Source organism: Varanus komodoensis, unplaced genomic scaffold (assembly GCF_004798865.1).
Source record: "Varanus komodoensis strain SLA01 unplaced genomic scaffold, ASM479886v1 scaffold49, whole genome shotgun sequence".
NCBI classification, from domain to species: domain Eukaryota; kingdom Metazoa; phylum Chordata; class Lepidosauria; order Squamata; family Varanidae; genus Varanus; species Varanus komodoensis.
In genome coordinates, this window is record NW_025336072.1 from 1,936,138 (window position 1) to 1,958,729 (window position 22,592).

The 22,592-nt window shown below is 41.2% G+C and overlaps 1 protein-coding gene across 6 annotated transcripts in view; it reads left to right on the plus strand.

Moving 5' to 3' along the window:
* Positions 1-22,592, plus strand: part of LOC123031144 (phospholysine phosphohistidine inorganic pyrophosphate phosphatase) — a 168,031-nt gene that overhangs the window by 52,542 nt on the left and 92,897 nt on the right. For 4 of the 6 annotated variants that reach the window (XM_044445686.1, XM_044445689.1, XM_044445687.1 and 1 more), the window contains exon 6: positions 1,881-1,972. In XM_044445686.1, coding sequence (XP_044301621.1) covers positions 1,881-1,972 — 92 coding nt within the window. Of the gene's footprint in view, positions 1-1,880; positions 1,973-10,396; positions 10,493-22,592 lie in introns of all 6 variants that reach the window. The other 2 variants (XM_044445684.1, XM_044445690.1) reach the window with 1 other exon arrangement.

Consider the following 22,592-nt stretch of genomic DNA (forward strand, 5'->3'; position numbering starts at 1 on the left):
CTGAGCTGCTCCAGATAAGGCAGCCTTGGCATGGAGGTTTGAAGTCACCCTGAACTAACATCTTGGGTCCCCCCAACACCAAGTCCGAGATGACTTCTATCAGCTCAGGCAGGGAATCTGTTGGACAGAAGGGTGGGCAGTACAGCAACAAAATCGCTAGTCTGTCTCGATCACCCAGCAACAGGTACACACACTCTAGACCTGTCTTTGAGTGAATAGAAAGCCTTGAGAGAGAGAAAGCATGAGAGAGAGAGAGAGAGAACAGTGACTCCCCCTTCCCCAGCTCCCTGGGCTCAGCTGGTGCTGTACAGCATACCCAGGTGTGCAGAGCTGGGTAAGTATATCCAGCTCCCCCTCCCATCTCCCCATCCTGAATCTCTGCAACATAGGCCAGGTCAGCCTTTTCCTCAAAGTTTAAATCATGTATAATTGATGTCTTATTCTGGATTGACCTGGCATTCAGTAGCAGCAGCACTAGGCCTGAGGGCAGACCGACACAACTGCCTGGTATTGGCTGGTTGGGGGAAGAACCAGAAGGGAGGATATCTGACCCCGCTTTTCCTTCGTTGGCTAGTTGATCCCCCACTGTCATACCTTCCTCTGCCCATGACCACATTCATGAGAGCACCCTATTGCTCCCCAGGAAACCCCAGAGACACTAGAACAGTTAAAAGCAAGTACTGTAATACAGCAAGGTAAAAAACAAAAACCATCACGCCTTACAGTTGAAACAGCCCAACCCACCCATCCTCCCTTCCTCCCCTAAAATGAAAAAAGGAAAGGGAGGGACTGCCCATGTGGGCCCCCAAAGGTCTTTTTTCAGCCATCCTTTGGCAGCTGCCCAAGTGTGCTGCCCCTTTGGGGCGGGCTGCTAAATAGGCTGGGCAGAAGTGCCTTGAAAGTCCCACCTCCATGTCTCTGGAGTGAAGCCCCAGCTCTTCTTTTGCGCATCGAAAGGGAGGGCGTGCTATCTTTTTAGATCCAGGCCGCAAAATGTCTTGGAGGTGGTGGGGCAGTTACCTCTGCAGTCTGCTGAAGGATTTTGTTCATCATGGCCCATGTAAAAGCTGGACAAACCTGCTGCTTTGTGCCATGCAGGCTGCTGCTGTAGCCATGTTCCAGCTACCGATACAGTATATATGTTTAGAACAAAGGTGAAACTTTCAGCTTTGGTTTTTAGCATGTAGTGGAAAAAAGTAAATTTAAAAAGTTGGCTTTAATACTAAGTTCAGTCAGAAAATAACATTAGTAGGCTTGTTCATGGGCTTTTCAAAATCTAGAGTAACATGTTTGCTTCAATGCTTTATAGTATTTAAGACTGATAATAGAAACAATTGACAGAAAAATACAAGGGCAGTCATAATAAATGTTCTGTTATCCCAAACCTCAGTGCTTTAAATCTTTGACAAACTTGACAGTAGGTACTTAATTGGTGTTTGTTGGATAGTAAACCATTACGTTGTACTTGGTTAGGTAAGGGTAGAAAGCATTTCACATTATGAGGAAAGGAAAGGGGTTGGGGAATAACACTGTAATACAACTATGAAATTTAATCAGTTAATGTTGAAAGAAATTATGGGAATTTTTTAAAATGTCAGCATACTGATTGCATTGTGTCAAAAAAATGTTGACTTGCCTGATGGCTTTCAAATTGCCTGGATGCTTAGTGCTTGACTGCGTAGACCTCATAGATGGAGGCTGAATTATATTCAAGGTGGGCTGACTTTTAATCAATACAGTGACAATATTATCTTGTTTAATTTGTATGATGGCTGTATTAAACATCAAATCGAGCAGTTTATTATGTCAAGGAAGATGGAGTAGGACAGGAATCAAATGCACTTGACACCACTTCTGTCTGTATTTCATTGCTCTGACAGGCCGTCATGATTGGGGATGATATTGTAAATGATGTAGGAGGTGCCCAGCACTGTGGGATACGAGCTCTACAAGTACGGACTGGAAAGTACAGGTCAGTGCCCTTTAAATAGTAAAAATGTGCTGTTACTTGTTTTCTGCACTTTCATCTCCAGCATTTTCCTCTCCCACTCTATAGTATGGTTATAATGCATTGGTGTATCATGTTAAAAGAAGTTCTGTCATTTTGTGAAATGCATTTTCAGAGTGCATTGTAGGAAGACCTCATTTTGGAATCCACGTTACTATCATCAAGGCTTTTCTTCATGTCATTTCCCACTGGCTGATTCTGTCCTATTATATGTGTTAGTTACCATGGGAAATAAGAGCCTTCAGTTTTTCTCCCAGTGTGTTGTTCTTCTGTATGCCACCACTTGAAACCAAGATTCTGCAGATTTCAAAGCAAGGGTCTGCCATTCAGTTGTGAATAAAGGGATTCAGACCACAAATGTCATGCAGATACTTTGTAATATTAATAGAGAAAGTTTGATGTGAGCTTCTGAACACAAAGTCTGCTTACCTACTTCAAACGTGTGTGTTCATTCCCTTTTTGATTCTTTTAAACATCTTTGGACATCTTTTTCATAAAAAAACGTGGGACTAATAGAGAGGAATGAGCACAGCTGGGACCCAAACCCAGCACTGTTATAATTTCCTCAGCATTTTATGATCAGAATTGTTTGATAAACCTTTTACTAGCCATGTAATTAATTAATTTAGTAAACATATTCCCCAGTCCTCCTCAAAAGCTAACTAAAATCACTTTAATAGTATGACCTGCAGTCCTTATTTAAAATTTACATTGCAGTATATCTTTTTGTCCTAATACAATGTACTCTTTATATAAAGAGCTCCTACAGGTCCAGCAACAATGGGGTGGTTCAGATGCAACTGTCAGGATAAAGCCACCATTTGGTAGAGAAACACTATCACTCCCTTTTGCTCATTCAAAGCTCTGGGTGTTCCTTCCTACCTGTAGCTCATGTGTTGGGTATAAGAATATTGCATAGTACTTCACAATTGTTGAACTTTGATCTGCGCACTCTTTGACCTTTCTAAAAACAGCAAACTTGGTCATATGGATCAGGCCTATGTCTACAGGTCTAGTGTGAATGTGTCACTACTTGGATGCTTGGTGCTCCTAGTAGTGGAATAGAAATGCTTGGCTGGTAGGCCAGTGGGAACAGCACAGAAAGCCCACTCGGGGGTGACCTTGAGGCTATGAAAGTATGGCTATTGCAAGGAATTCCTTGCTATTCTAATTGCTTAGCCTACTATTAACTAATACAGTTAAAAGAGTATATAATAGATAGGGGACAAAGAACCTTGCAGGAAGTATCTATAGCAGGACACCCACCCCCCTTCACCATTTGATAAAACTGAGATTCAAGAGAACTTTTTAGAGCACCAGAAGCTGATTGATGCGAGTAAGACTAAAAGAGGGAAGTCGCTGTGTTTGAGAGAGAGAGCACGCGCGAGCGAGCACACACTTTTACACATCCAAGAAACTAATTGAATTCCCAATAATATGTAAAAGATGATTTAGGATATAATCCATAAAAAGCCAAATATAATTTTCCTATGAATTTTCATCTATAGAATGAGAAAAACATTGATGCAGTGTAAAAATAAGAATTCATTGTATGGCTTTCAGTATTTGAAAGCCAAACGGCTACATTTTTATTGCCTTTTAGAGTTCTGGATACAGTAGCTCCTTTGGAGAGAGAAGCATGTACTGCATCCTTGTGCCCTTAGATGGTGCCATTAGTACATTTACTGCAACTTTGACAGACGTGCTTTCTGGGAGACTTTAGCAGCATTTGCCAAATGATATGAAAAGTACTGTGCTTCATTAGGTGGCTTTAGTCAGATACTTCAATGATGAAAGGTTTCCAACTTCGAGTTCAAGTAAGTTTGCTCATTGGCGTTGCTCAGATTGTCAGAAGAGCTTTCCTTCCATTTGCATCTGAAGACTGGGTGAACAAAGTAAAAAGCAGCAGCCCTGACACTTGCTGAAACACTGCATACAGGGGAAACTTGTCATGGTTCTCTTCAGTTAGGATGGTGACATGTTTGGCTGTGTTTGGGATATCTTGAACCATATGTGTTTTGCAAACCGCTTTTTTACTCAGCAAAGAAGATTGTTTTTACTCTTACACACAAACACACTCTCAGAGTGACCTGGTCCACATGCAGCAACAATCCAAAGCACATGTTCAGTACAGGCTATTGTGGATTGTCATTATATGTTCTTTCTTTAACCCTTGTGCAGGAGGATGGGATGGGGCGAGAAGCAGTTGGTGGGCAAGTTAACCCTCCCCACTCACATGCAGTGGTCCCAATCTGGATCCTGGCCCCACATGCTTATAAGAGAGTGAAAAAAATTAGGATCTGCTACATGCTACACATTTAAGAGTGCCTTGTTTCAGATTTTCTGAGTTGCCAGTTGGGCCCCTTTCAGCTGGCGAAAATGTTCTGCGTATTCTGATGGTCTTATCACTGACAGACTGTAGAGGAGTACATGCTGAGCAATGCTTGAATTCAATTTGGAAACTTCAACTGTTAGGAATTAATAGTTAAGTGAACCAAATGCTAATTCCAAATGAGCTTTTTTGACTGGCAGGATATCTGGGGCCTAAATTCAAGGCACTGGTTTTGGCTTTTAAAGTCCTAAATGACCTGGGTCTAAGACACCTGAGGAAGCATCTCCCCCCACCCCCCACCAACAATGTGTTCCCATGATCCTGAGGAATGCTAATTGAAGAATCACTGCTATTGGGTGAGAGGCTTTTCTTTGAGTCTTGTGAGTGTGTGCTGTGGATCCTGATTGAGATCTGGTGGGCCCATTCTGGGCAAATCTATACATAACCTCAATCACCTAGTTATGCCCTTAAGTGCAGGGTTGTTGACAGTGCGGAATCTCTGATACAGTTTAGGCCCCTATCAGGAGATAGGAGACTTTGACCCATCACCCCTTTCTGTGCCCACTATACCTGCAATTTTCCTTCCTAAAAGGCCCCTTTTCATTTTAATGAGGCCTCTCTCTTTTGTAATACATGTTGCTGGTGCACATTGCTCCTATGGGACCTGAATGAAAGTGGGGCCACAGGAGGGAGCAGTAGGTCAATATTTCCTACCCCCACTCCTATCGTAGAGCCCCAGTGAAGATTGAGGGAAAATAGCTGATTAAAGTTACATGTTGGTCCTCAGCTGAGGGTTGCATTTTGTTTTGTTTTACCAAGTTTTTTTATGAATGTGTCATTTGCTGATTCTTAATTTATTGTTGCTGCCTTTAATTTAAAGAATTGCATTGTTTGTTGCATTTTAAATAATTATTTTACTGAGTCTCTTATATGAGAGTCTTATGACAGAAGGCTGTAAATTTAAACTTTAGTGGCAAAGTACTGTTCATTTATATTTGTGTACCCATTTTTATGCTCTAATCTAAATGCCTTTCAGTCTTAAAAGTAATTTTGAGGATTATCTAAGAAGGAGGCATCATCTCTCATGCCACTGGTGGACCAGGCTTCCACAATTTATCAAATCTTCCAGCACATATTGAGTGTAGGTGGGTGCTATGTTCAGCTTGAAAAAGTTAATGTAATGGCTTAAAGTTCTCTTTTCAATTGAGAGAAGTGATTTACTTTAAGAAAGTCGAATAATCATAAAAGGTCCTTTTTGACAGTTAGTTGGCTTAAGCAGAAATGGTTTGGTTTCACTGTTCTTGTTACAGATGTGCATGAGCATGAAGTTCTTTTTGACAGGAAAGATAGGGACAGATTTGCACGTTTGACTTGCAACTTCAGCTGATGTGTTTAACCTTATTTGTTAATTTCCCCCCTATGCTAGGGCATTTAATAGAATGTTTATATAAACACAGCATGTTTAAGGCTATGACATTGTGGCATGTGAAGAAGCTGTGTGATTTCTTCCTCCTCCCCCTATGCATACTTAGAGTGTGCACCGATTTCCTTTACTGCATGGCATGCATAACAAAACTGTCGCGAAGATTCTCCCTGTTAATTCAGTGGTTTATATTTCTCTGATGCTCTGTGGCGGAGTGCACAATAACAGTAACTGGGGGAAGTGGAGAAGCCCCAAGGTGTTTTCAGCCGTTTCCCCACAGAAGATCCTGCAAAATGCATTGGGATTGGCCTGCTGTTGTTAGGTCCATTGTTGTTACAATTAAAATGTTTGTGTTCTTTCCTGTTCTGTCTGAAACAAGGTCCATTATTAGGATTGCTTTGCTAAGCACAGCTGTTGAGCATTTATAAGGCACCAAAATTGTTAAAAAAACACCAGGTTGAATGGTTTTGCACGGATGTGAGACAGAGATTCACAGAGCTTTTGTTCTACAATTCAGCAGAGCAAAATATTCAGACAGGCTGCATCAAATAGTACTGGAGGGAAATTGTCCAATCTAGTCAGAGGCCAATGTACTAATGGCATGAGTCTTTATATTTTCCCTTGGCATTTGTTCTCTTGCATACCAGATGACCCTGGACAGAAGGCAGCAGTGTGCTTCCTCTGCTTACACTGGATTCATTCTGGGCAGCAGATTGGAAACAAAATAAATATGGTGTCCTATGTTGTTCTCTCAATGATTTTGATTTAAGAATTTCCTGGCTACCATGCAGCATAGGATTTTGGCTATTTACAAAAAGAAGCATAATTACAATAAGTGAAGGTTCTGTAACGTTTTGAAGGACTTAATCCTTTAGTGAGGAAGCTACAGTGCAATTGACAAATGAACTCATTTTACAGTGATAGTCCAGGTGTTAAACTTGTCTTTCCTTTGAAATAGTTATTGTTATTCTTTCTGTCTGGTTGAAGACGCAGAGCCAATGGAGAAGAATGCTTGGAAGATAAAATGACTCCAAACAAATTGAAAATAGCTACAGTAGCTGATTCAGAACTTAAGAAGAACTATGCTGCATCCATCTAGTCTAGTATTCTATTCATACAGTGTCCAGCCCTCACATAGGACATGAATGCAACAATACCACATATGCACGTTCCCCCAGAACTGGTGTATACAGGCATACTATGATACTGGAAGCAGTGCACAGCCATCAGGGCTAGTGATGGGCATTCCCTCCATGAACTGTTCCAGTACCCTTTTAAAGCCTTCCAAATTGGAGGACAGTACTTTGGAAGTGAATTATAGAGTGAATTATTCACTATGCATGTTGTAAAGAAATACTTCTCTTATTCTGTCCTGCATCTTTTAGCAATCAGTTTCATAGGGTAACTCAGTTTCTAGAATTTTGAGAGATGGAGAAAAATGTCTCCCTAACTATTTTCTGCACACCACACATAATTTTGTATACCTCTATCACGTCTTCCCTGTTGTAACCTTTCCTCACAGGGGAATCGATCAGTTTAGATGCCCTTTGCTTCATTTTTTCTAACCTACTTATGGTGTAGTAACCAGAAGTGTACACAATATTCTAAGTGTGGTCACATCAGAGAACTGTATAAAGGCAGTACAATTTTGGCTGTTTTATTTTCAGCTCCTTTCCTAATTATGACTACACGGAGTGCCTTTTTTCACAGTAACTACACACAGGATTGACATTTTCATTGATGCTTCGGCCCACTACATCCCAAATATCTCTCTTGCTCAGATCCCAGCATCTTATATGTGAAATTGGTGCATTTTCTGCATTACTTTACACATGTTTGCATGATTTACACTTTCTTACCTGATGTGTACTTGTTTACATGTCCATCCATTCAAATAATGATAGCAATGTTCTTGTGTAGGAATTGTGGAGGAAAGCTCTAGTGTGCAAGTCCTGAAAGAACATGCAGTGGGTTCATGCTAGTAGACCATGTGCTGGGGGGGGGACTATTTGTGGGGTTCAGTGATGGCAATTATACATTTATATTCTAAGTTCAGTTGTTGTGACAACTGCTCCTGCTCTTGGAGAAGGATACACTATAGCAGTGATGGCGAACCTTTTAGATACCGAGTACCCAAACTGCAACTCAGAACCCACTTATTTATCGCAAAGTGCCGACACTGCAATAAAACCTGAATTTGCTGACCACCAGCACAAGGGGGCAACATTCCACTGGCCACCAGCTTTTGGCCGGCCCTGAAAAAGGCATCTGAGTGTATTTCTTACCTTTCCTTCCTTCTGCTAAAATCACAACCGGTTGTGCAGAGCCAAACCGGTGACCTTTCGATCAACCGGCGCAGCAGCACAGCAGTTTAAACCACTGTGCCACCTGCATCCCACTAAAATCACAGTCCATGCAAATCCCTGGCAGCTCACTGACCGGTTATGCGAAAGCTCCATGAGTCGCGGCTAATGAGTCTAAAGAGTGACATCATTGCCTGGCACACTTAATCTTTTCAAATATGTGCATGGCTGCTGGGGTGGCCCTGTGTGCCCCTTTGGGCACGCGTGCCAGAGGTTCGCCATCACTGCCCTATAGCAATCCTGCATAGCTGGATTACTATAATGCTTCTGAATGGGACTGCCCTTGCCTGGTGTTCAGAAGCTGTATCCAGTCACATGTTCAATTGTGGTGGCTGCCTTTTAGCTACCACACCATGGTCAGACTTATCCTTCAGACCCATAGTGAGAGTTTTGGTTGGGTTTTCAGCCTGATTACTGAACCCTGATACAAACCAGAAACTAAAAGGAGCCCAGAATACCATTTGGTGGAACAATGAACTTGCTGGTTTTTCTTAACGCTAAATGCAAACTGGTAATCCAGCTCATTTGGTTTCTGGGGCATTTGCATTGATTGATTGATTAATTGAATTTTTACTGCCGCCTCCCTCTAAGGAGCTCCTGGTAGCTTAGAAGAGCCTTTCCCCCACACCACCATTTTAATACTTCAAACAACAGTGTGAGAAAGTGTTGACTAAGAGAAAGTACCTGTCCCTATGAGTTTCATGGTTGTGTGAGGATTTGCATCTGGGGCTCTGCAGTCTACTTTTAGCATTTAATCTCTAAACAATGTTTACTGACTTTAACTTAGTGGGAATTACTGTTCGTGGAAATCAAGTTATCTGCTTTTCCACAGTCTCCCTAATGCACTTAAGCCCTCTGCTGGCCTGGAAAGGAAGAAAACCCCTATTCCTGAGGTCTGGAAAACCCCCCCTAATTTTTAATTAGCACCCTAATTAAAAACAACAGACAATAGAACATAGAACATTAGGAACATGTTTCTAAAAAGGGAGCATAAAACAGCAGTTCAGATGAACCATAACATACTAAAATAACAAAAGCTCAAGACATGTTTAGAAGGCCTCGCTAAATAAAAAAGGTCTTCACATGGCACCAAAAATAGCTTAAAGAAGACTCCAGGTGAGCCTGTCTTTGGAGGTTATTCCACATGCTTTCCTTATAGCCACTCACATCCTGCCACTTCACATGAGAGTATGTGGAACAGACCTCTGAGAGTTTGGGTTGTTGTATACAGGAGAAAAGGATCTTTCAGGTAACCTGATCCCAAACCTTATAGGTTAAAATCAGCTCTTTAAATTGGGTTGAGAAAGTAACTGGGAGCCAATGTAATTGGTAAGGTTTTAGCATAGTATGATCAAAATACACAGCTTGTGACTCTGTTTTGAACCAACTTCACTTTCTTTTTATGCCTTAACAGCAAAGCCATATTTAAAATAAATGTACTGTACGTTAATATAATTTTCCCATCAAAGGTGTCAAAAGCCTTGGACTCTTATCAAAGGTTTATAAAAACTATATAATAGTCAGATTATGAAAATGCTTGGGGATATTTCACATTTACTTGGAATTCATTTTGATTTTTTTGGTCCATTTTTTGTTACTGAGACCCAACATTCCTGCCTGCGCCAAACGATGCAAGATTTCAAGGAAAATGATTTGATTGGTGCTGCTCATCTATTGTTGAGTTCAGTAGACAAATTTTGAGAACCACTTTAGTTTATTCAGGTTGCCTGTCAGGCCAATTTATATTTCTTCTTTCTCTACCAATGCATTATTCATGAAGCCATGTGGGTAACGAGTGAATGCATGAAAAGAAAAGCATTCTGTGCAGTCCTCTCCGAAGTTTCTGATAGTGTCTGTGTTCTCCTGCAAAAACTTACTTACATTTTGAAGATTCATGAGGTTATCTGGCTCTCTGTGTTCTATTCCCAATGTTCCATCTCCTCAGAACAGGATGGGACAGAGATCATATGAGGATTGGGGGGGTGGGGCAGCCATTTTCCATTGTCCTAGCTTTACTTTGCAGTAGAGAAATTCCACTATGGAATAACCATGGTAGTTATCCAAACATTCCAGTGTTTTTTTCTGCTCCCATGGCTTGCAGTGTGACCAAATATTTGCTAGCACATCATTTAGCAGCTCCACTGAATATATTACAAAGGGAGATTGCTGTGTTAATGATGCTGCTGGTGTTGCTGAAATTTGCTTGAGAAGCATCAGAATAGGAGACAGCTCTGCAGTTGTGGTTTCACTAGTGATTTCCTTCCTTTCAGACTTTGGGTTCCTTGTTCCTTTCTCAAGTTCTGCCCTTCTGCTCTGTATTGTTCATCTGAAAATTCTGCAGCAGCTTTTCATGGACATCATGCTGAGTGAGGCTAATAATTAAACCTATTTATTGGGTGCTGAAATAAATGCAAAAATATATCCTGGCAACAACCTGGCAACAAAGTACTTGGACAAATGTCACCAGTCAGTACAATTTAGATTAAAAAAATAACTAGTGGCTGTTACTCAAGTCTCAGGAAATATACTACACATACTTTAGGCATTTTATGGTTGAGTGCTAAATGCACAGCTGGAAAATATCCAGCATAGTGGTGTGGTTTATCTACAATTGCCTATTGTCTTGGTCCTTTTTATCAACACTGTTTCTAATTATTTGCTTGTTCATCTAGCCCGTAGTACTCTGGACCACTAATTAGCATCACACCTCACTACAGAAGTTATGCAGCTCACTGAAATTGAAATTCACTTTAGAAACTGGTTCTTCAGATGGAGCTGGGGTTTCTGGTTTGAAGCGCTATCAGAGGATGACCCTATGTTTGAGGGTATCCTATATCTGGAGATCTGGCCAGTCCAAGTCCAGTTTAAAGATTTTTAAAAAAACATATATAGAGAAAATAACAGGGGTCTTGAGGTTGCCCATCAATACTCAGCACTTGGACAAGAGGCTGTGTAGGTAAGCGAACCTGTTCATAGTGTTCCCCAATATGGTGAGAGATGTAGTTCACATATATAATACATAGAAATTAACATATGCAAATCTGTGTCTTCTGTTTGGGAAATGAGTAATAGGCTAATCCACCTGGAGCATGTAACACGCCTTGCTTGCTGGATGATTAGTTGGGACAGGAGCAGGACCAGGTTGGGCATTTCTGTATAGCCAAATCCAGACCCGAGTGCATATTTTCCAATCCAGAGCCCAGTGTCTGGAATATTAAGTGTCACATGCAGAAGTAACGTATGCCTTGAATATGCAGGGGCTGAAGGCCAGGCTCCTAGTATTTATGCCAGGCCTGTCCATTCCAGAGACTTAATTCTGCTTTTACCTACCAGTGGCAGAGCTGATGCTGCAAAGCCCTATTTTTCTGTTTCTGAAGACTTACAGGCAGTTCATTAGATTTTACCCTCAGACCTTGAGGTTCTGTGTTCAAACACTGATGTTCTTAACAAGCCAATTTACCATATGAAATAAGTAAAACTAAATAACCATTTGCTTAAATCTAACTTCATAATCATTATTAACTTTTCAGCAAACCTGACATCAGTGTACAACATCCCCAGGGTGTTGAGAGTACTTGAGTAGCATTATGTTCATAGCTGCCCAGAGTCTCTTTGAATTTATTTATTTCTGCACTCCTATTGTTGTCATATGACTGGAGCTGGAAGCTGCCATTTTAATTTACCCTGATCAGCTCTATGTTATCAGTGGATGAGAGGCATTGTGAGAAATTATAATTAAGTAGTCGTTATTTGTTTTTCGGCGCCAGGCGAAGACCTTTTTATTTAAGCAGCATTTTAAATGTTAATATTATTGAATTTTATCTGGCCAGGACGGCTTATTTTATATTGTATGTATTTTATTTTAATGTTTATATTTTTAATTATAATTATTTAACTAATTGTTGTAAGCTGCCCCGAGGCTTTGGCGAATGGGGCGGCATAAAAATGTTTTAATAAATAAAATAAATAATAAATAAATAGAAGAAGGATAGCAATTTGCTTCCCCTATGTATTTTTTTTTTTAATCAAAGATTTACTGTCTGAGACAAAGCCAGGGTTTTGGGGGTATTTGTTTGTTTGTTTGTTTCCAGAGGTACAGGAAACACTGGTCTACAAAGAGAAAGCCTCAGAAATGAAAGTAGCTAAATTTTACCAGAATTGGGTCACTAATAAAGGAAAATTAAGTCCTGAGATTCAATTGCCTCCAATTTCCAAATTGTATCAAAATAATTCAAAATTATGAGGGGGATGTGCGATTATGCTCCATAGCTTTTCTGCAAAATGTGATAAAACAATAAGAATGGTGCCACACCAATCATAATAAATTTATCTTTTTATTTATGCCAATAACATAACTTTCCATATTGGTTTTTTATGTAACTTTTTCTGCTTTTTACGTGTCATTACTATGATTGGTGGGTTCCCTCCACACTATTGGGACTGTGAAAGGGCATGGACTTTTTCTTCTTGTTTAATCAATGACACAGATAAGTTGCATATGTAATACAACAATAATGAGGAGCCCAACTCTTGTCCTGATCCCCTATTTTGCATCCAAAATATAGGTGGCATGCCTTGTTTACCACTGCCGTCATACTGCACTTTTGAGATGCAAATGTAACCTCGCCACAAATGTAGCAGAAGTTATATGCATTGTTTACACAGTTTTGAGGCATTTTGGCTTCTGAGGGAAAATATCACGCAACTGTTCCTTGGAAATGTCAGCCAATGACACTTTCACAAGCCACCACATGTAACTGTATGATGTGTAGATCTGACCAAGACAAATGTACCTTGCAATAAAAGAACATTAAATTACAGTTACTTAATAATCTTTAGTCTCAAAGTGAAGATAACTTTATACACTTCCATGTGATACCATTTCCATTGTTCTACCGTACTTTATCGAGAAGTTATGAGGCATCATGATCATCGGACACCTCCCTCCCTTGTAGGCAACTATGCTCGCCTGTATATAAATCTTTATTGTGAAATATCTTGAAAACTTTAGCTAACCAGCACCTTTATCGCCTGTTTTCTAATTCATCTAATCAAAATACTAGCACATTTTATCTCAGAGGTTGATAATTTCCCAAAATTTGTAGACCAGTGAAATCTGCAAGACATAAAACTTGACTGGCCATTCAAGACCACTTCAAGATTTCACTTTTCTCCCTTTTTGTCACAGACAATGTTCTCCCACCCACCTTTCCCATGTAGGTCCTGTAATAATGCAGTGGTTCCTGAGTGCAGCTGTCTGGGACCATTTGTGGTGGTAATGCTTCCCACCATCCCCACACCACCAGAGGAGGCCAGCAGGGTTCACCCTCCAAGAGGAAGAGGGACACAAAAGGACAATTTCCATCCCTGGAATTTCCTGAAGGCCCTTTCAAATCTGGACACAGCCCTGCATTATAGACTAAAGGGTGAACAGAAAGTAAATCTGAATTTCTAGGTGCTCTGAAGTCTGTTTTAGCAAGAACAAACTCCACCCTCCATAAGTCCTGCCCTGAATTATACTGCTAAAATGAAGAGTGCTTGCGGTAACCACAAGTGGATTTTTCTGCAAACAGATTGTGAGCTTCATGCAATTCTGGTACTCAAAACAAATTTCTGTACTCCAAATTATTTAACTGTTAAGTGCATGCTTTTTAAGCAACAAGCTTCTTTTCCTGTGGTATTGTCTTTCTCCCTGCATATGGGAAGTTTTCAGTTTGTTTTTAAATTTACATTTGAAGACTGAAAGGAACTAGTTCATTAATATTCATTAATTTAAGTCCTAGATCTTAAAAAAATGTATTTCTTTATAGGAATGCATTGAGAAGGAATGCATGTACACAAGAATACTCAACATGCACATAGATATGGTGGGAGGGGAAGAAAGAAGAAAGAAAGGGCACATACTCCATACTGACAAGACCTCCCTGGGATTGGTCTGTCTCTTCCCCTGTTGCAACCTGCTTGTTCACTGCCCTCTCACCTTGGCCCAGGCAACAGTGGTGCTGAGGAGGAGGAGCAGCAGATTCCACAACTACATATTCTCTGCCTGTCAGTCAAGCGATAGTAATGGTAGTAACGACAGGGGAAGATGAAGAGCAGTAGCAGCCATTGTCATTGGCACTGAGAAGGCAGGCTCACTGCGAGAGAAGACCCCAAGTCTGAAGCCAGCACTGAATGACATTGAACTTGTAGATTGAACCAAGAACCACATGTGCTAAGGCCTGAGGTTCCTGCAAATGAGACTTTTCATTTGTTATTGGTTCCTTGTTCTTGGAATTTTTGTGGAGGGTCTAGATGATGTTTTCTTCAACCTGTAACCCTCTCGTGTTTTCCACTGCATCCTCCATCTTTCTTACCACAGATGATCTGTTAAGAAAGAGAAGATGGAGTAGCTGCATGGTGCATTCTGACTGAGAATAGGAGGAGCTTTCCTTCTGGAAGTACTCTTGGACTTAGCTTACAAAGGTATCCAACACTGGGAAGAGGAGGTCAGGCATCATAGCTAGCCTTAGGCACAAATGGAAATAAGAGTGTGCCGCATCAGTTCCAGTGATTGTTGGAGCAGGTCTACTATAAATGCCAGGGACACTTTCCTTAGGACAGAACAGTGATGCCTATTGCCTGTTGGCCTCCAGGCTTCAGTTTCAGCCAAATTCCCCTATTCAGCAACCAAGCACTGCATGGGAAAATGCTCACCCCAGATTAGTATTGAGGTAGGGTCTCCCCAGGCACCACTTGGCCTCCTGGAGGAACTATGGGCTAAACCTTTGTCGTTGGGCAGATTTTACATTTTAGGATAGAGACAATACAGCTATAGACATACTTCTGTAATGCCTTCTTACAAGCCTGCAAAGGTAGAGTAAGTTATTATTTTAGGATGCTGGACGACAGTAGGATTTTTGTTTCATCCAGCAGAGCTCTTCATATGTTCCTTTTTCATGAACTTTAATAGCAACAGCAGGACTATGTTGAAAACAGTACTGTAGTTTGCACAAGGATATTTTGGGAGTGATTGTTTGTGAATCTATCATGGTTTCACTTTGGGTTAATGGTTTGAAAGCAAATACAGTACTACTTAGAGGAGATCAGCTGAAAACAATGGGAAGTTAATTGATTTCAGTGGGTCTGCTCCAAATATAACTAAGTCAAGATCCCAGCCATTGTTGTTAAAATTATACATCCTTTCATCCAGTTATAAAACTTTCACCCATAACTGGTTTTCCCTTCAGCCTCGTCATTGGCAGTTTTCTTGAACTTTAGCTCATGGTGCTTCATTTGTGAACACTTCTGAATAAGCATTTTACCACACACAGCAGTCAATGTCATTCAAATCTATAGCTGTTTAAAAGGATTGTTGACTTACAGGTCTGGACAAGTTTTGACAAACATCTGTGATGATACAGTGCTTTGAACCAGAATCACCCTCACACAAACATTTCCATTAGATTAACTCATATCATCCAGAACATTGCCACAACATATTGTTTTCATCAGCCAGATTTAAAAGCAAGAAGTGTGTGTGTGTGTTTGCCTGGACTATGATTCTCTTATGGACAAAATATCATATTTTATATATCTTAGCAAAGAGAGCACTATTGTTTTCTACCCATAAATCTCCCATAACTTTTGTGAAGATCATGCTTGACTGAGTGACCTGGTTAATTAATCAGCTAACCAACCCATCATTTCTACTGCATGTACTGTGCCTGTACTGCCTCGATTCTGCCTCTGCCATCTCCAGTCAGTGTAACTGGAAGTTTCTACATGATGTTCAAACCTGAACTTCAAAGGCAAATTGTGGGTTTAAAAAACTCACAGGTAACCTAGAATTAGGTTGCATGAGCACCTTCTGGCTGTAGTCTGTGATGTAATTTCTGATGGGGTTTAGCATAGCAATTCCTTCTCATCCAATCCCATTCTGTTGGCTGCTCTGACATTTTGTGAGTATGCTTTTTTATATTGCCCAGCAGCTGAAAATTATGCACTCTCTGTAGCCATATGTTATGCCTATACTTATCAAGCAAGGATAGGCTAACCAACTTTTGCTGCTGAAATATCACTTAGGTGCTGTTATCACTTGGATAATACATATGTGGTAAATATTCAGAGTGATCTTTCAGAAATACCTCTGGATTCAAATAGCAAAGCTTTAATTAAAGGTGCTCCTAGAATTAGGAAAAATATTGTTGAAATATAACACAATTGAAATGTGAAAGATAAATAGTTTTTGCTATGGGATTTCAACTGTCTTATTAAAAGGAATCAAAATATATGTTAAAATAGCTAGAAAATGGCCTTCAGTGTATAACTTTTTTTACCTTTTTCTGCAAAGGCTGGATAATTATAGTAAGCAGTAAACTCTGGTACCCACTTGTATGGATATTATAAAATTGTGCATGGTGTGCAATGGCTTAGAGTCCAGTCAAACTTTGTGGTTCCTCTTTTTGAATGAATTGCAAAAAGTACTGTGTTCAAATTCTACAGCTGATTTGGTTTCTGCTATTTTGCGGTTAAGGCAGATGCGGGAGTCAATTATACTAATTGGCATGAGGAAAAATCTAAAATACAGATTGCTTCCACCAGCAGATTCTTGAATATAGAGATTGGACCTTGAGTGAGATATCTAATTCCAATTTACATGATATCTGGTATGTTAAAGTTTTCAGAAGAGCGATAGCTTTTGCATTTTCTATACCTAGGAAAAAACAATAGTCAGACCTGAGTGTATTATTGCATCAGAAAGCAAACAGATGGCATTTTCTGCTGGCAGGACTTGATTGACAATATAATCAGAGAGACTAAAAAGAAGGAGGCAATGCTAAGATCTTGCTGTGGAATAATGATGTTGCCAGGAATGTGCATTATCAGAAGCGAGTCCCACTCAAATCCAAATTGGCAAAAGAAATTGGTAAGGCTTTTATGTTGAGAGGACAAATGAACACTGAAGGAAAAAAGGGCATGACAGAGATATGACCACTGAATATGTGTATCCCCAGCTATTTTAAAATAATGCCTTTAACCAAAGCTTCTCTTTCTGTCCTGTCCTCTCATGTTGCATTGTTGGCTATGACATAAATGTTGTCTTCACAATATTGCCAACCTTGGTCAATGCAAAACCATGTGTGTGATAAGGCTGTAATGATGTCATTTCTGGGCAACTTGTGAGGATAGAGGTATTTCTTATGGCACAAACAAAAATACACTGTCTCTGATAATTGTTATAAATATGTCTGTCACCACAAATGTATACTGGAGTATTGCTCTTTTTAACAATAAACCACTTTTGGGCAACATAGGGTTCACTTTTCCCTAGTTTTGTTTAGTTTTTGATAGTCAGGTGCTCATTAAGATCTTGTTTAATTTTGTTCTGTTCCTAGCAAGCTGTGTTGTGTTGGCTAAATTCCATTCCATTCCTGCTATTTTTAATTTTATTTTATTGAATGTTGTAATCATACTTAATATTACAAAAGTAAACAGATGGAGTTTCACACATTATAGTGTTGATCAGTGTATTCTGTGAAATCAGTGTCTTGATTTCAGAAATAATGTAAATTCCCAAAGAAGTGCAGCAGTTCTGTGAGCTACTTGGACATGTTATATGCAAGGTACCTTCTGTTGGCAGCTTGAAACTGCCAGCTTAAACTTGGCACAAAGAGCATATCTCACCATTTTCTAAATGACTGCACTGGCTTTCCCTTGGTTTTCAAGCACAATTCCAACTTCTCAGAGTTCTTGCACCAATGGAGATGAGGTAGGTGGTAACAGGAGAGCAAGGTCTTTTTGATTGTGGCACCCTGACTTTGGAATTCTCTTCCTCATGGAATTGCAGCTTTGATTTCTTTTCAGCAATAAGAAAAACTCTTTAAAATTTTATAGAGACCTTCTAGACTTTAGATTTCATGCTGTTTTACCACTGTGATGTAATTCTCTGCTTTATTAATACTATTTCAGTTGATCTTATTGGTTATACAGAAGCCATTCTGCTTGGAGCCTTGAGGTGTAAACATACCTAAAATAAATGCGTAGAACAAAAACACTGAAACTTTATCTGTAGACTTTTAAATGCTTTAAGAATGCAACCTCCTTAGCCACCACATGGTACTGGGTTGGCTATAGAGCTGTGGTTGTCACATTACTTAGGGATAAGGCAACTGTACTTTTACTTGCAGAACTTGCTGACATAATAGTAGTATTTAGTCCTCAGTGGCTTGGTTTGTGCTACTGGGGGGTGGGTGGCTTAGTGTATTGTGTAGCCCCCCACTCTGAGTAACTTGTAAACCACCCCATGTAACCCTGGGTTCAGGAAACCCACTGTGGCTTAGTGTGTCGTAAAAACCCAGATGATATGCTATGCCACAGCTGAGCCAGGGAATAAAGGAGTTCTGTGGCAAGAGCAGCAAAGAAAGGTTGCTGCTTTGGTCAGGAGACTTTGGTAGCACCGTACCTCCTCCTCCTCAAGCCCTGAAGTGGGAGAAGAGTGCCAATTCAACTTGCAGCATGCTTGCTAATGAGGTTCTCACAGTCAGCATCTCACATGTATGGGCCACTGACAGGCGGAATGGTTCCCCAGTCCGATTCCTTCTCAGCTTAGTGTCGGGAAGGGAAGGCAGCCTCACACCAGAGCAGCAGGGAGCAGGGCCCAGGTGAGGCTGATTGGCTATGCTCAAGGGAGCAACACTGCAGTGGAGCAGCAGGGGTGGGGACATAGATTGCCTTGTTCTTTGCTTCCAAACTTAGTGTGAGGCAGTTTGTACACCCTACTCCCCAGTGCTAGTTCCCTGCTTCTCACGCTTGCCAGTGCTGAGATAGCAGGATTGCTCACAAGGTGCAGCAGGAGCACAGGCCACAGTGGTCACTTCTGCCATTCCCTTCAATACTTCCAGTGCTATCCCTGGTGGGAGCCTGAGGGGGAAAGAGGGCAAGGTAGTGCCCCAAGACCCCTGCTTTGGCTGATAGTTGAGCACAGATGGGGATCCCAGGCAACTTTAAGCCCAGCATGGCCATATAGCTGCTCTAGGCTTCTAGTTTCATCCAAACCCACCCAGTGTGTTCAATATAAATTTACTTTTTTAACATTCCTACCCTTTTGAACCCAAATATTGCTTTAGCTACTGAGTAGTCTGCACTATGGTTTGAATGTTCTACCGTTGTGGGAAGTTGACTGTTTCCAGCTGGTACATGACGCAAAGTATTTCTTCTTGTGTGACCCTGCAGGCCTGTGCTGAGCATAATGCTTCCATTTGAAAGCTCATCCATGTCTTTCTGAATTCAAACCCTCATTTATCCTCTGAACTGCACTTTATGGACAGTGGGACCTTCAAGGGCTTCTCCTTGTCACATGAACTGCCTCAGTGCAGAACTCAGCAAAGCAGCTGTGCTCAGCTCTGTAACCTGTTACAAAGTGAACCTTTGTTCACACTCTGAAAGAGATTTTGCAGTTGAATAACATTAGCTTCTGCTAAACCATTGGCTGCAGGGGACTGAATTCAGACCTAAAAATAGGGGAATGTTTAAAAGAGTCTGTCTAACTCCGACATGAAGAATTTGCAGTTGTAACCAAGCTTGACATCTGCCTGCGGATTACATCATCTGGAGGGGAAGTTGGAAAAGCTTTCAAAACTATGCTTTTCTAAGAAGTGCTAAACAGTTGTGTCAGCTAATAATCATGCAATATTTGTGGTGGGCCATGGGGGTTTTTTCTTCACAAAAGAGGAGATCTTTGATGAAGGAAGCAAGTGATTCTTTTCTCTAAATGCAGAATATTTGCTTACTGCTAGCAGCAAATGGCCATAACGGTGCCTTAAATGGTCACTCTAATAGCCACACTATATACAGGATGCTTCAACTAAAAGAAGCTACTACAATAGGCTTCCTTAGTACAGTCCTTCTAACTTAAAAATAAAGGGGAAATTTGCTTGAGCTTCAGTAACTTCTAAGATATAAATTAGGGCCTCAGTTATTCCAGGGCCTCAAAAGGCTCCAGGGGAAAGAGAGGGAGAGAATAATGCCCTTCTTTCATTGGGCTCTCAAGAGCTCTCCAACCACATCCCTTCCATTTCACTCCTGCTGGATACTGTGAGAAATTTTCTCATGTATATTACATGGAAGCAAGCTTTGGCCCCAAAGTTTGAATGGAATATAACAATTTATTGTCCCACCATGCATTTAAAGGATAGAGGCACAAACAAGTTCTGGCTGGCTAATTTCTGCATTTCTTTGTCCTTAAAATTTGCAGCCTTGCTTGAGGACATGTTTACGGCAAGAGGATACCTTTCATTCTGCTCAGACCTATAGGCGCATTTGGTTGCAGCTGGGTACATCCACAGCATGTATTAGTGCAATGCGGATTAGATGTGACCTTGCTGCCAACCTAGCAACATCTTGCAGAGGCATGAGTATAGTAAAACAACCTTATATTGAGCAAAACCATTGAGCCTTGCCTTGTTTGCACTGACTTGCAACAACTCTCCAGGGTTTCTCGCAGAAGTTTTTCCTAGCCCTACCTAGAGGTGTCAGGAATTGAACCTGGGACCATCTGCATGTGAAGCATGTGCTCTGTCTGAGCTACATTTCTTTCCAATGGCTCATCTGTATGACACACTGTTACTCTGTGTATCCAGATTTCAAACAGTGTCCACCAGGTAGCCATTTAATAAACTGTGAAGACCATCCTTTCCATTTCCAGGAGAAATGACTGTTAGAATGACTGTTTTCTCTAGAAATCCATACAAGCTTTTCCCTCTTCTATCCTAAGCACAAGAACAGTTCTTCTTGTTCAACTGAGGTGGCACAATCACTGTCTGAGGACTGGCCTGACTCTTAACTAATGGATACACAATGTAAATGGCTTGTCTTCAGGGTGAATCATGCTTTGAAAGCACTCTCTTAGTAAAGTGCTCTGTACCTTGTCTGAACTATTACACAGACCCAAGTTAAAATGAGTTCAATTGACTGTGAAGTTAGTTAGGTGGCCCTGAATCAGGTCACAGGATGGGATCAGACAATATGACAAGCCATGGTGGGTTTTTACCATTGTCAGTTTGTTGTGTTATCCAAACCCAATCATGGTATTTTGTCAGAGTACATTTGGTATTCAGAAATTGTGATGAAAAACAATGGTTTCTTCTGTGGTTTCTCCATACCACCATGGCCTGGAGAACCAGGACCTTGTGTGGAGATAACAGCGTCAGGAGGAGTGGAGATGTATTGAGAATCCTCTGAATCTGAGTCAGTTTCATACGATGGACTGGATGAGGACCCACAGGGAAATGTTGGTGGAGGGGTGAATGCTGCAGCCGATGTCTGTTGACACCGAATGAGGGGTCGAATGATGTGGATGTGGTGGTGGTGGTGGGTAGTATCCATATGTGGGGGTAGAAATCCCATGGATAAGGTCGTTCCATGCACTCAGGGTCGAATTCTCCTTAGGGCGTGGAGAATGTTCTCAATGGCACAGTGGGTGGCTTTTTCTCCGAGCTGCTGATTTGGATGACTAAATCACTCAAGATCGATATTCAGCAGTGCATTGACGCTAATCAGAATGATATGTACGACATGGTTCATAAGAAGCCTCATCACTGATCGCCTTACCATTCATCACCACCCTTTGGCAGGCGATAACCGACACCTGGCAGTTATCTAACCAGTGTACAAGGTTCGGGAAAGGATATCCCTTTTCTCCTGGAATGTCCCCAGCCTAACTGGATCATCATCAAGTCTACTCAGGGCAGACAGTCAAGAGAACACTCCACACCATCTGACAAGGAGGGTTGCAAGATTGACATGATGTCTCACCAGATCTACACCACAATGGAACTTGGTCTTCACATCTCCAATTATGAGGCCACGATGGCCTATTACCAATATTTTTTATGACAGATCGAGTCCCTCGCTGCATTTTTCCCAGACCGGCAAAGGCAGCTGGCCCGCATTTTCATTGGGGAGGCAATGCAGTCCTCGAAGCAACAACTCAACACGGCTAGGCATCATGTTGATTGCGACTCTAGGGCTCTCATCGGTGACATAGCCTTTCGCCATCATGTCTGGTTGAGAGCAGGTGACCTCCCTCTTGCGACCAAACAGATGGTTGAGAATATGCCATTCAACGGCTCCTGCTTGTTCAATGTGAAGACTGATGACAAGTTAGAGCATATTCAAAAGGCTCGCCTGACTGTCCAACAAATGGAATTCCTGTTTCTACCCAGAAGTAAGTGGCCATGGAGCAGAACTCAGTACCACTACCAACCGTACCATCAGTCATATCCCACTGGACACCAGCAGTTTGGCCAAAGACAACCCCAAACCCGAAGACAGAACGCGCTATGCTATCAACAACCTAGGCTTCAGGCGGATGCCAACAAGCATACATGATGATGGAACTCATGAACCTTTCCTCTGTCCTCTAACCAACCCTCCCCTCTCCCTCTTGGGAATCAGCTGCAAAGTCGACTCCCTATCTGGGAGTCC